This window comes from Ailuropoda melanoleuca, chromosome 5, assembly GCF_002007445.2.
Source record: "Ailuropoda melanoleuca isolate Jingjing chromosome 5, ASM200744v2, whole genome shotgun sequence".
Taxonomy (NCBI): Eukaryota; Metazoa; Chordata; class Mammalia; order Carnivora; family Ursidae; genus Ailuropoda; species Ailuropoda melanoleuca.
This window is the reverse complement of record NC_048222.1, coordinates 54151391-54166195: the sequence shown is the minus strand read 5'-3', so window position 1 is coordinate 54166195 and position 14805 is coordinate 54151391. Positions and strand designations below refer to the sequence as shown.

The following is a 14805-nucleotide window of genomic DNA, read 5'->3' as shown; positions in this document are numbered from 1 at the left end:
AGAAAATCTTACCACTGAGGGAGAAGTCCACACTGGATGCTCCAAATATGATACTCTCTTTGGAATAGATGGCGACCTCCCTGTCTGCCCGGAGGTCATAGAGGCGACACTGGGGTGACAAAGAAGACAAAGAAACACTTATTTCTGGCTCCAGGTTGGTGAAGAGAGGACCACAGGGCTATAGGCAGGTGCTGGTGGCTTGTGTAGTTTGGGGGATGAGGGAAATACCTCTAGTTTTCTACCCTAGTGTTTTCTCCTTTAATCCCGATTCCTATTAATCTGCATGAATCAGTGGAAATTCAAAGAAACAGAAAATACAGAAGATTTTGGAGGGATACAAAACCAAAAATGAAACCCCTCCTTTTTTCCGATAAAGAATACATACTCATTGTAGAAAATACAGAAAAACTCAGAAATACCTAAAGAAGGAAATAAAAGTCACCCCAAATCCTAGAGGCATTTACTAACATCTAGGCTATTTCTTTCAGTCTTATTTCCATTATATGTGTGTACTTAAATGGGGTGGATATTTCATGATGACTTCTATTAATACCAGGTTATGAGCATTTTTCTCATATCATTAAATAATCTTCAAAAACACACGACCAACATGGTTGTTGAATATTCCTTATGTGGATATACTGAGTCTGTTGAACCGTACCCTGTTAAGAGTTTGGATTGTGTCTAATTTTTCTCCTTTATAAATAAAATTTTGATGACCATTCTTATGTAAAAATCTTTATACATATCTCTGATGTTTTCCTTAGAATAGTTAAGGAACAGAATCCTCAGAGTAAAACTGTTTCAAGAAACAGTATGACCGGATCAAAGGGGAGGGATGTTTTAAAAGCTCTTGGCTCACATGGCGAGACTGTTTTCCAGGAGCGTGGAACCAACGGGCCTAACGCCAGACTCTTGCACCACATCACGTCCACCATGTAGCATTTCACTGCTAATCCAAATGAGCACTGATCACTTCAACTTGCATTTATTGGATTATAGGTGGTCTGAAAATGTTTTCCGGTGTTTGTTTGCCATTTTGGATTTCCTACTTTGTCAACAGTCTACATTTTATTGAACTCTTTTTAAAAATTGGGGTGTGTATCTTATTGATGATGCAACCCCATTCATATCTAAAGGATTTCAATTTGGCCTGTCATATAGAGGGCAAGAACTTTTCATAGATGTATGCCCTTATATTTTGCTATACGTTTTTTGGCATATGGAATTTGTATATTTTCATTTTTTAAAAAGATCTTATTAATTCGGTATTTGTCTTCCCTCTGGCAAACCCTGAACCAACCACTTTCCCTAGGCTGCCTGGGCAGGTGTAGGAAAAGGCATATCTAGGGCAGATGAGACACAGGAGAAATAATAAGCATCCAAAATATTTACTTATAGCAGTATTTCTTAACAGGAAAAAAAAAAACTTGAAAAACCTAAATGTCCAAAAATCGACTAGTTAAGTACATAACAGCATGTCCATAACGTGGAATACTATTCAGTCACTAAGAAAATATAATAGATTGGCTACATCGGCACAGGACAATGTTCACAATCTACTGCTAAGTGAAAAAAGCACATTATAAAGCATTTTGTTTTAAAATAAAAAAGATAGAAAGGAATTCACCCAACTGTGACTTTACGTGGGTTGGGAGATTAAGATATTTTAATCCCCTTCCCAAGTTTGCCTCAATGAATTCACTTTACTCCAGTAGTCAGAAAAACATTAACTTTGAATAACAAAGTTAAATCACTGCATCTCTCCTTCGAATAAGAGCTCTCCTAACTTAGATACAGGGAACATACCGTAGCATCATCTGATCCTGAAGCAAAGGCATCCCCACTCGGGTAGTACCTGCAGAGGGAGAGTTTGGACAGAAAGCACTTTATTCGGAGCGGTGACTCTCCATCCTGGACGCCCAACAGGATCATCTGGAAATCACCTGGGAAGGTTGTCCCAGGCTGGGCCCGTGGAATCGGAGTCAGCATCCCTACTGCTAGGGACATAAGGGCCACTCTTTACAGAGGCCCGAAGGGGAGGCTGATCTGGCTGGCTCACTGGCCTCTAGTTTTCTTCCCCGTAAGCAGGAGGACAGTGACAATGGCCTCGCAGAGTGTTGGTGAGGAGTAACTGACATAATGTGTGCATTCGCACCAGGCACTGAACACAGAGCAGGCCACCTGTAACCGTAGCTTCCATTGATCACACACCACATTCCTGGGACTTGGCTCAGCTCCAGGATCAGAAAGGGATTATCTGCACAGACGTTGGAATTGCATATACAAAGCCTCGTGCAGATCTCTGCACTGGCCACGGCCTCCTCTGGCAAGGGACTTTACCTTGCCCAGCCTCCGTTTCCTCATTTGACAAGCAATGAGGATGATAACGCATTTTCCCTGTTGTGAAGACTGAATAAGATAATATAGGCAAAGAACTTGGCATGGTGCCAAATGAAAAACATGCAACAAATGACGCTTATTACTGTTACATTCATTCTCTTCTTGGTAATCAGGCTTCCTGGGGAGAGGGGAGTCCATACTGAGACCTGATGGATGTGAGAGGAAGAGGGGTCAGGGGAGGGGGAACAACATGGGTGAGAGAATGTGTATTTTAAAGAGTGAACATATAGGGGTTTAACTTATCTTTGTGGCTTTATATTCTATCCTGCATCTTACCAACTTTACTATCTATATTAATTTCCTTTGATTTTCTAGGTAATTACTGCACATTTGCCAAAAGCAATAGTCTTTTCCCTTTTTCTCTATCCTACAATTGAGGGCAAGGACCCACAAATTCTTATCAACATTTTTATTACTAATGTAAATAAGCCCTGTTATCCTGTTCTTCCTTTTAAGGGGAACAAGTCTAGTGTCTTTCCCACTAAGTATAATGAAGATTCTTGACGATTATATTTCAAATACTGTCTTCCAAATTTACATGTCAAATCCTCACCTCTCTCTTGGGAACCAGTTCATAGATCCTGCTACCTACTCAACATCTCCATTTGGGTGGATAACAGGCATCTCAGGTGTAACTATCCCAAAACAGAGCTCTGGAATCCATGTGCGACAACTGCCTCCTGCCTGCACTTTCCTCAGTCTTATGTCTTAGTAAATGGATCACTGCTTACTGCCCCCTTGTAAAAGGTTTGGGTTCCCAAGCTCAGGGTTCTTTTCCTGTAATGCAACCCCTGGCCTGTGCATTGGGCCCTCTCCATTTCACCCTGTGGAATTGGGGCTCAGGTCCCCAGCACAAAAATGCTGATACCCTGGCTACTGCCATTGCTAGGAGTAATAAGCCGTCCTTCATCTCGAATCCGGGAGACTCGTGTCTTCTACCAGCATCCATGAAACTGTAGCAGCCTAACTTGATAGCTCGCAGCTAGGGTAAAATCTCAGAATCATCACAATTCTGGACATTTCTGTCTCTACAATGTCTTCTTTAGTTTTAGCCATTGTCACCTCTTCTTGAACTCACACAACTTTCTAATCACACTCCCATTCTTGCTTCCCTACAATCTATTCTCCAGACAGCAGCTAGAGTGATCTCTTAAAGGCAAAACAGAGACCATGTCAGCCACCCCCCAAACTGGCCTTTGGTCAGGTCCCTCCACATCTCATCTTAACGTAGCTCTCTCCGCAAGCCTGGCTCTTTCAAACGTCACTTTCTCAGAGAGGCCTTCCCTGACCATTCTAAGCAATAACCCAACCTCCCATCTACCTGTTTTACTTTTCACATAGCACTTATCACCATCTTAAATTAAATTGTACGTTTATTTAACTGTGTTTTGTCTTATCTCCTGCAAGAAAGTAGAGACCTTGTCTATCTTGTTCACAAGTTCCTGGAACAATGTCTAGCATATAAATTTCAATAAATATTTGAATAAGTGAATGAGAAATACTGACTCTATTTAGGAAGGATAATAATAATTACTCTGAATGCCATTAAATTAAATATCTCCAAGAGATCTGGAGCGCTGTTCGGTGCTATCACAAATCAGCTGGGGAGACCTCTCTCATCCAAGTAAAATGAGCCTGGAGGTGGTTCCTGGGCTAAGCATTACCCCACACCAGGGATCACCAGCAGAACAGAGAAGTTACATGAACATTCTACTCACTGACCGGACACTGTTGATGTCAGATTCGTGTGTTTCAAAGGCCTGCACGCACTGGCCGGAGCGCATGTCCCACACCATGGCTTTCTTGTCACATCCCTACGAATGCAAAGTTGCCGAGAGTTATGGCCGCTGCAAGGCCTGTCTACAGTCAGGCATGCGTTCTCATTATGTAACAGAGCCATTTACCTCCCATCGGTAAACGGCTGACAACATGCTTTTCTGAGACTAGCCTCACCTAAGACTGCTTTCCTCAACCAATAAGCCCTGAGAAGGTGAGCCTATGTCTTGGGGTATGAGGGAGCAAGGGAAGGCACCCAGCTGTCCCCTTCAGCATGTTTTCTTCTTTTGTACCTTTCCAAGTGTGGGTGCAAACCCTCCAGAGCCTCCTCACTTTCCTTCTGGGCATTTCTCTCTTTGTTCTGTCCTCCCCTTCTTCCCTCCTCTTCATCTCTGCCTCCCTAGACCCCGGGGAAGGGCAGGCACACAGTGGGTGCACGGTGGGCCCACCCCACTTTGTCTCATGTGCATGGGACAGCTGTGAGTGAAGGGGGAACACCAGCGCTCTCAGCACTGGTGCTGCTGGGCCACCTGCACCCCTGCAGCGGGCTGGCTGGGAGCCAGCACCTCGCCAGCTCCAGCTCTAGCTGCGGCCTTCAGCGAGTCACCGTCCTGGGCTTCCGCCTCACCACCTGTAACCCCTCTCTCTGGGTTGACAATGTGACCCAGAGAATCATGAACGCGAGGTTTTCACATTATAGTCTCCTGGATCTAGGAGCATTTGACACATTCCTGCCGAGCAATCCTGTTATCGAGCTTGGGTAGTATAATGCAGACTCTCAATGGTCAAATAGAAGAAGCAATGGCTTGAAGTTGGTGTTCAAGTTGCTGGTTTCAACCTCAGGGAAAGGAGTGGGATGAAGTACCATAGCTGATATCTCAGAAATACCCAGTGTGGGGGTTCAGCGCTCTCATTATCTTTAATGAGAACGTGGACAAAGCAATCAGGAGTGTCTTTGAATCTTTTGAGGACACTAAACCAAATGGAGTTTAGTGCTCTGAAAGAGATGATATGATCGACAGTGATGTCAACAATTTGAAAAGACAGTGTAGTTGAGGAGAGATAAATACAGTTATTGAAAGGCACAGAAATGAAACACACGCAGATGGAAGGTATACCCCAAGAAAAAATGGGGTTTGTGCTGATTACAGGCCACTGAGTCCTCGCCTGATGCCCAGCTCCAAGACGCAGGCAGCTCGGAGCTAAGGGCCCTGACGTCCTACAGCTGCGAATAGCACGTGATGGTGTGTCCAGCACGCCCTCGCTCACCTCTCTCCTGACGAAAGCGAGACAGGACCTGAGCCAGGTCATCCTGCTCAGTCCCCATTCTTACTCCTGGCTGTCCACAGAAACACTCGCCCCTGCCATCTGCGTAACACACCGTCAACTCTTCCACCTAATATATTCCATGTCACATCCGGGGGGGACTGCGAGTACGGGTGTGCGTTATGCCCAACTTACAGAGGAGGAAATTCAAATAGCAAAGCCGGGACCCTAGTCTAGTGCTCCTCTGTGCCACCGTGGCCTTGTGTGCCTGACCCTGAGCCTTCAAATGCTCTGCTCCGTGCCCTGGGGTGGGAGGGTTGATGGCGACCGGCAGGGGTGAGGCAGGAAAGTGTCTCACAAGCCCCAAGCCCTGACCACACCACAACGCGGCGTCACCTCAGCGGCCGTCTGACTGGCTTGGTACCTTTATGGCTCATCTCCAGTGCTCTCAGATGCTAACTCCGCTGTTTATTTGAGGAATAACATTTTAAAATGTGGCAGATATGCACCTCAAGTTGCAGCATTCACATGAGGAGAACATTCCGGATCCCACTGTAGACTGAACGTCAGCAGAATGGGAGACCCTCACAGCCCCCCACTGTAACCGCCCACCATGCACTGCCACTGCTGTGGGAGCTGGGGGTGTGACAGTGAGCTGAGGACAAGTCCTTCTAGAGAAACGTCCGATCTACTCCCTAAAAATGACAGGAATTGCCAACGGACTCCTCCCATGGAGACCAAGGACCCCGAGGGATTTTCCTTGGGTGCTTACCCCAGACACGAAGGTGTTGCCCGTTTCTGAGGGGGCCAGGTCCAGGCAGAGCACGTCAGCCCCGTGCCCATGGAAGCTCTGCAGCAGCTGCCCACTCTCCACGTCCCACAGGGCACACGTCCCGTCGCCGCTCGCTGTCAGGATCTGTCCACAGAGAAGGGCAGGAAGACTGCTGTCATTGTGACCTCTGTGGGGGGAGTCACTCGGATGCTTAAAGCTGAACGGGGAAAGGAGGCTCTTGGAACACACACACACACGCACACACACACACACACCGCTATATATGGATTCAAGCACAGAAATATTTCTCCTGTGCTAAGGACAAAAAGCTCCTTTGCGACGCCCTCGCTGTCCGTGAGATGTGTGTTTATGTGCCTGTCCTCCTCCGGAGTACGAAATCCAGCCGGTCTCCGCGCTGCCTCTGCGGAGCCCTGGGCCTGCCTGGCGTCCTGCAGGACGTGCTCCGCGAACATGTGTGGAACAGAACTGGTGTGGTCCCCACGAGCAGACCAGGCACTTCAAGCGCTTCTCAGATCTCAACGTGCTCCCCAGCCACCGGGCTGCTGGCTCATAGTGCATCCGGGGTGGGGGCCCGAGACCCCACAGTTCTCACAAGCCCTCAGCTGACAGCAATGCTCATCACTGCACCCCGCCCGGAGCAGCTCCCCCATCAGGCAGCATTTTGTGAGACCCGTGCCCCTGTGGCTGACTGTCCCCAGAGCAGGGCAGTGCCCTAGATGGCCCAAGGCCCCCGAGAGGGCACACGCATGCCCTCACAGATTCAACAAGCATCTGCTGGGTGCTGACGACATCCGGGTGCTCTGCTGACAGGCATTCGTTAGGGTTTGCGCAAAGATGTTGTCTCGGTCTCTGCTCTCCTGGCGCGCGGCTGAACAGGGCGGCCGTAGGACCTGCCACCAACCGGGCTCCCTGCCGCGTGTTAAACAATCCCGAGCCCAGGCACACTCTCTGGTGCTCTGACAGGCGGTACTGAGACCAAGCGAAAACAATCTAGCAGCTGGCTCAGGACATACCTGCTCCTGCAAGATCAGACTGTGAACCAACGAAACAACGGACTTACCAAGACTAACAACTTGCTCACCCAGACTCAAGACCCTTCCCTTGCGGGGCTCACCAATCCAAAACTAGTGATGTCGTTGCCAGTTTCCTGCCTTGAGAGACCCACCTTAAAACCACCCAGCCCAGCCCCCCAAACCCTCCAAGTAGCCTTCCCTGATTTCTTCATTGTGAGATGCTATGGAGATCTGGCAAGTTGGGGTCCTCCCGAGCTGCAGGAGGTCTAAGAAGGTTTTGTTGCATAGCAAGGTTTTCTGAGGATCTCGGCAGACGCAGATGAGACGGTGATGAGTCACAATAGAGTGAGAAGTGCTGAGATCCAGGCAGGCCCCAGGGAGGGACAGCAAACCCACTCTCCAACATCTGAGCTCCTCTCCAAAGCTGAATGAGAGCTGGCCAGGTGGAGGCCTACCTCTGCGCAAAACGAGAGGTGTGAGGACTTAGCCTGCAGGCAAGATGGAGCTGTGGGAAGCTTCCAAGCGAGATGATAAGATCAAAGGCAGATTTTAGGAAAATGTGTCTAAGGTCTGTGCAGCCAACCCTCAAGCAGCTTCTTTTTTTTTTCTTTTTAAAGATTTTATTTATTTATTTGATGGAGAGAGACACAGCCAGAGAGAGAGGGAAGTGGGGGAGTGGGAGAGGAAGAAGCAGGCTCCCAGCGGAGGATCCCGATGCGGGGCTCGATCCCAGGATTCTGAGCAGAAGGCAGATGCTTAATGACTGAGCCACCCAGTCAAGCAGCTTCTGTAAACTTCCAAGTACAAAGGCCACCTTTGTGAGGCGAACCCTGCGGTGCCTGGGGGAAAGCATGGGGGGTAGAGTTAGGGTCACAGCGGGGTGTGTGTGTGTGTGTGTGTGTGTGTGTGCATGTGTGCATGTGGCTTGGGCTCAGGCTGAGCACAGCTTTGTGGGGCTGGGAATAGGCAGCAGAGAGGCAGGCCTCCGAGCCTCTGGAAACCAGCTGATTGGACTGCAGAGCCCAGGGCAGCCTGTCCTGAGCAGCCATGGGCTGGAGGAGCCACAAGGGCTAAGCCCTAGATGGCACAGCCTCCCTGCATCCCACCTTCCTGCCACTCATAGCGCCTGGATGAGGTGATAAGACAGTGCAGGAAGCGGCTCTGCAGCGTCACTGCCACACAGAGGGCCCTTTGCGGGTGGAGATTACCGAGGAAAGGAAACGAGCGCCAGGCTTAAGGACTGCTAGCGTTCCGTGCACCCACCGACCGCCCTGCACCTCCAAATTCCTCCTGCTGCTGGTTTCCTCTTCTCTCCTTCCTTCCTGTTCTCTTCCCTTCTCTCTTACATGCTGGGCCTAGCACTTACAAAGAATCTCCTTTTTCTCTGCAGGAGGGAAACACATTACAAGGAGGGGACTTTACTCCCACCCTGGCCTGGTGCCCTGCCCTGCCGGCTGCACCATCTTGGAGTTTCCTGCCAGGCAGTCTGGGGAGGCCTAGACTCTCCTTGCAGCTAGGAGAAGCCGCTTTGGAGCTCCTCCCTGGAGCAAGAGCTGGGTGAGTTCCAGAGAGCTTAGGCTTCTTGGGCGTGGCCCCCCAGGCCCTCCTCAAAGCTCCCACTCAGGGCAGCTCTCAAATTTGGGGAATCTCCAAGGCTGCAAAGGTCCTGCTGCTGTTCGTGGGACTCCCTCCATCCTTGGCTTCCTTCAAGTGGCCTGGTACACCCAACAAGATGACCTCGGCTGGTAAAAGTAGCTTATGAATGCACAAGACTTGGACTGGGTCTTAATTTGGGTACTTATATTGTATAATATGCTGTAATTTCCTTTGATCTCTCCTGGCCCACACCCATTCCTGTCCTAACACTTGCAAGGGCCAATAATCTCCCATTTTTGTCGGGACATCCCAACAATCTGCTTTAAACAATTACCTCGGCCTAGCTCTTTAATTTGTGAATTTTCCACACCATATTCTCTAATCAAAGAAATGAATAGTTTTTAAAAGTTGTAAATAAATTTTTTAAAAAAGATTTTATTTATTTATTTGACAGAGACAGCCAGCAAGAGAGGGAACACAAGCAGGGGGAGTGGGAGAGGAAGAAGAAGGCTCCCAGCAGAGGAGCCTCATGTGGGGCTCGATCCCAGAACGCTGGGCTCACGCCCTGAGCTGAAGGCAGACGCTTAACGACTGCACCACCCAGGCGTCCCAGTAAAATTTTAATAGTAAAAAATTTTTTTAAATACTTTAAATATTTTTGTGAACTTCATTACAATATAAGTAAAAACTAAATTAAAAAACCAAATGCTTGGGTGCCCTGGTGGCTCATTCAGTTAAGCGGCTGCCTTCGCCTCAGGTCATGATCCCAGGGGTCCTGAAATTGAGCCCCACATTGGGCTCCTTACTCAGCGGGGAGCCTGGAGCCTGCTTCTCCGCTGCCTGCCATTCCCCCTGCTTGTGCTTGCTCTCTCCCTCCGTCTCTCTCTGTGTCAAATAAATAAATAAAAATCTTTAAAAAACAAACCAACCCAAACACTCATCACGATAAATGCATGAAACAGAACCTCTAACTTGCTGTCAGTCGTTTATTCTGGAATGTAGGGAATTTGTAGGTTTAACACCATAGTATTCTGCCAGCCTCTTGACTTTTTCTTTTTCCATCCTTGATCACCAAAATGGAAGGAAGCTTAAGATTCATTAAGGTACCCAAACCAGGCCATGCATCTGACTCACAAACCTAACATTTATTGATATTTACCAGGGGCTGTACTAAGTATTTTACGTAAATCATCTCATTGAATCCTCAGAAAACCTTATGAGAGAGGAATGTACTACCATTCTCTCTTGAAGGTGAGAAAAGGAAAACAGAATAAAACCTTGTTTAGGACTGACCAGCTAGAATACAGTGAAGCCAGGATTTGATCCCAGCTGTCTGATTCCAAGCCAAGACTTTTGCCCTGCTCTGTCTCCCAGAATGCATCCCCATGGAGGTAGCCAGCAGGACCTTCTCTACCCTGGGCTAGCTGCTTGTTCAGAGGAAAGCACTTTCTACCTTACAGGGGCCTCTTTAATCTCCACCTCCAGCACCTGTGGCAACACGGGGCAGGGCGGGGGGGTGGAGAGTGATGGGACTCCTCCAGAGGGACGTCAGATGTGTGAAGACTCACTGTTCATGCATCCCTCTGAGCCTCCCTTCATCCACACTATTTGGCTGCTCCTCAGCCACAAAGACATCTGGTTCTGGCCACGGCAGCCGTCCCGGGCCACAGCGCCCCCTACTGTACAGGTCTGTGAGAATCCTGGTCGCAAAAGACAGGTGCAAACACTGCACCCCAAGTCCGAATACCCCTCTGCTCAGCAATTAAAGTTACCCAGTCACCGGGTATCCCTGCCACCAGCCTCGCCTCCCCTTCTGACCTTAGTCAGCTGAAACCAGAGTGGGCCACGGAAGGCTTTAATCTGACTCAGATACTCTTCTCCTTAAAAGAAACTCAAATCTGACCTGGCACCTGCAATGGCTCCCTGCCCATCTGTAGCGTCAGGCCAGATGCAGGGGGCCCTGTGATCTGGCCCTGTCCACCTCTCAGGCTGCCTGTCCCCCTCTGGGCTGCCCTCACACTTCCCTGGCCACACCCTCTCCCTCCAAGGCCGGCTCAGGCAGCCCTTTGCAGCAAGTCTGCGACCACCCCTCCTGTTCTGAGCTCTCAGCTTCCCCCACTGTTCAATCACATGGTTTCCATGAAGGTCCTGAGAACAGACTGAGTGTGAGCGAGTCCACCCCCAGAACCGGTGGTATCCGGCAATGTGGGTGGTGGGCACCTGCGAAGATTTGCTAAATAGATATGAGTGAATAAACCGAGGATCCTTTTATGACTTGTTAAGAAACTTGGTCAATGTATTGAAGTTGTATTGTTTTCACCTTATAGTTTATTCAAAGTAGGGAACAGATTGACTCTTTTGGCATTTGTTAAAACAAGTGTAAAGTAGATACACTGAGGTGTATAGAGAGCCCAACTCTGAAGGTCAGCAGCTCATTAAAGTTTTACACACGTAAGCACGCTGGAACCACCACTCAGACTGAAAGACAGAAACTTCCACCCCCTCAGAAGGTTCTCTGTTCCACTCCCACAACCACCAAGTCAATTAGAGGAGGATGTTTAATGTGGTATCCAGTGTATCTCAGCTCTGTCATTAATTCATAGCCCTGACTTTCCCCATTTTTGATTTATTAATAATAATAATGATAACCAATGAAAAACAACAGGAGATTCCTCTGAGAGCCAGCTGCTAGAGCATACCTCTCCTGTTAAGGCACACACCAGAATAGCAACACTTACATTGGACAAAACAGACTTTCAAACAAAGACTGTAACGAGAGACAAGGGCACTACATAATGACAAAGGGAAAAACCCAACAAGAAGGTCTTACCCAAGGAGGTGAAAGACCCGTACTCTGAAAACTATAAAACATCAATGAAAGAAACTGAAGACAACACAAACAAATGGAAAGAGATTCTATGCTCCAGAACCAATACTGTTAAAATGTCCATGCTACCCAAAGTACTCTACAGATTTAATGCAATCCCTATTAAAATACCAACAACATTTTTCACAGGACTAGAACAAACAATCCTAAAAACTTGTATGAAACCACAAAAGACCCCAAATAGCCAAAGCAATCTTGAGAAATAAGAACAAAGCTGAAGGTATCACAATCCTAGGTTTCAAGAGAAACTACAAAGCTGTAGTAATCAGAGCATTATGGTATTAGTACAAAAACAGACATATATCAATATAACAGAATAGAGAGGTTAGAAATAAATCCATGCTTTTATGGTCAATTAATAGACAGGAAAGGAGGCAAGAATATCTAATGGAAAGAAGACAGTGTTTTCAACAAATGGTGCTGGGAAAACTGGACAGCTACATGCAAAAGAATGAAACTGGACCGCTTTCTTACACCATACACAAAAAGTAAACTCAAAATTGGATTAAAGACCTAAACATGAGAACTCAAACCATAAAATTCCTAGAAGAAAACATAGGCAGTTATTTATTTGGCATTGGCCATATAAACATTTTTCTAAATATGTCTCTTCTGCTAAGGGAAACAAAAACAAAATTAAACTATTGGCATTATACCAAAATAAAAGACTTTTGCACAGTGAGGGAAACTGTCAACAAATCATAGAGATAACCTACTGAATGGGAGAAGATATTTGCAAATGACATATCTGATAAGGGGTTAATATCCAAAATACAGAAAGAACTTAAACAACTCAACACCAAAAGAGCAAATAATCCAAGTTAAAAATGGCAGAGGACTTAAATAGACATTTTTCCAAAGAAGACATACAGATGGCCAAAAGATACATGGAAAGATGCTCAACATGACTCATCATCAGGGAAATGCAAAGGAAAACTACAGTGAGATATCACCTCACACCTGTCACAATGGCTAGTACCAAAAACACAAGAAATAACAAGTGTTAGCCAGCATGCGGAGAAAAAGGACCCTCTTTTTTTTTTTTTTTTTTTTAGATTTTATTTATTTATTTGACAGAGAGACAGCCAGCGAGAGAGGGAACACAAGCAGGGGAAGTGGGAGAGGGAGAACCAGGCTCCCAGCAGAGCAGGGAGCCCGATGTGGGGCTTGATCCCAGGACCCTGGGATCATGCCCTGAGCCGAAGGCAGACAATGACTGAGCCACCCAGGCGCCCCGAAAAAGGACCTTCTTGTACTGTTGGTGGGAATGCAAACTGGTATAGCCACAGTGGAAAAAAGTATGGAGGTTTCTCAAAAAGTTAAAAATAGAACTACCCTATGATCCAGTAATTTTCACTAGTGGGTATTTTACCCAAAGGAAATAAAAATGCTAATTAAGAAAGACATATGCACCCTGTTTATTGCAACATGATTTATCATAGCCAAATTATGGAAGCAACCCAGGTGTCCATCCATAGTTGAATGGATAAAGAAGATGTGATATATACAGATATAGATATAGATAGATAGGGGCACCTGGGTGGCACAGCGGTTAAACGTCTGCCTTCGGCTCAGGGCATGATCTCGGCGTTATGGGATCGAGCCCCACATCAGGCTCCTCTGCTGGGAGCCTGCTTCTTCCTCTCCCACTCCCCCTGCTTGTGTTCCCTCTCTCGCTGGCTGTCTCTATCTCTGTCAAATAAATGAATACATAATCTTTAAAAAAAAATATAGATAGATGCACGCACACATTGGAATATTATTCAGCCATAAAAAAGGATGAGATCTTGACATTTGCAAAAATATGATGGAGCTACAGATTATAAAGCTAAGTGAAATAAGTCAGAGGAAGACAAATACCATATGATTTCACTCACATGAAGAATTTAAGGAACACAACAAAGGAAAAAAAGAGACAAACCAAAAAACAAACTCTTAATACAGAGAACGAATTGGTGGTTGCCAGAGCGGAGGGATGGGTGAACTAGATAAAGGGGATTAAGAACACATATATCATGAAGAGCAGTGAGAAATGCACAGAATTGTTTAATTATTATACTATGCATCTGAAACTAATATAACACTGTATGTTAACTATACTTGAATGAGGTAATAGTAATAATAATAATAATAATAGAGGGACACTGGAAAGCTTCCTCTCCTTGCCACCCCTCCTTAGTCTTCTGTCCCTTGCTCAGCTCCCCGTGGGCTGACCCACCACACCGCCGCTCACGCACCTGCATGTCTGAGTTGGTGAAGCTGCAGGCCGACAGGTAGTTGGTGTGCATAGCGACAGACTTCTTTTTGGCAGCCATGTTTTCATTTTTGTCAAACGTCAGTGGATACACAGAACACTTATTATCCAAACCACTAGCATGGAAAGAAAGAAGTGTCAGATGCTAATATAAGGCAACAGCATACCCATACACATTCTCCTTCATGCGAACTTTTCAAAATGTTTTCCTTTGGCAGCATCACGTATTGTAAACTTCCCCCCAACTTTGAAGATTTTCAAAGGTACTGTAAAATTGAAAGAAAAATAGTAGAGTGAGCACCCAGTTCCCTTCACCTACATTCACTAACTTAGCCTTTTGTCACATTTGTGGGAGCAAATTCTGAGCCCATTTGAAGGTAAATGCAGACATGACATGTTACATCTAAATACTTCAATTTGCAAATTTACATTTTCTAAAAAAAAAAGAAAAGAACATTCTCCTAGGTAGCCACTAGATCATTATCACATCTGAGAGAACTAACACAAATTCCATAACACGGTGTAATCAGCCATCCGTGTTCAATCTTTCCCAGTTGTCCCCAGGATACAGGGCCCAATCAAGGTTCATACGAGGCATCCAGTTTTTATAGCTTTTTAAGATATTTTAATTTAGAACAGACCTTCCACTTCTGTTTTTGTTGTTGTAGGCTGTCTCATAGAATGTCACATACTCTGGACTTGTCACATTGTTTCCTAATGGTCATATGCAAGTGTAACATTTTGGTAAGGCTAGTATACAGGCGATACTTCTCTCTTGCTGCTTCACTTCGGAGTTTTGTGATGCCTACTGTCTCCA

General features: G+C 46.4%; 1 protein-coding gene across 2 annotated transcripts in view; it reads right to left on the bottom strand.

Moving 5' to 3' along the window:
* Nucleotides 1-14805, bottom strand: part of GNB5 (G protein subunit beta 5) — a 42416-nt gene that overhangs the window by 4721 nt on the left and 22890 nt on the right. For both annotated transcript variants that reach the window (XM_034660967.1, XM_034660968.1), the window contains exons 5-9: nt 13972-14104; nt 6218-6361; nt 4126-4217; nt 1810-1858; nt 13-109 (exon numbers count right to left, since the gene is read on the bottom strand). In XM_034660967.1, coding sequence (XP_034516858.1) covers nt 13-109; nt 1810-1858; nt 4126-4217; nt 6218-6361; nt 13972-14104 — 515 coding nt within the window. The remainder of the gene's footprint in view (nt 1-12; nt 110-1809; nt 1859-4125; nt 4218-6217; nt 6362-13971; nt 14105-14805) is intronic.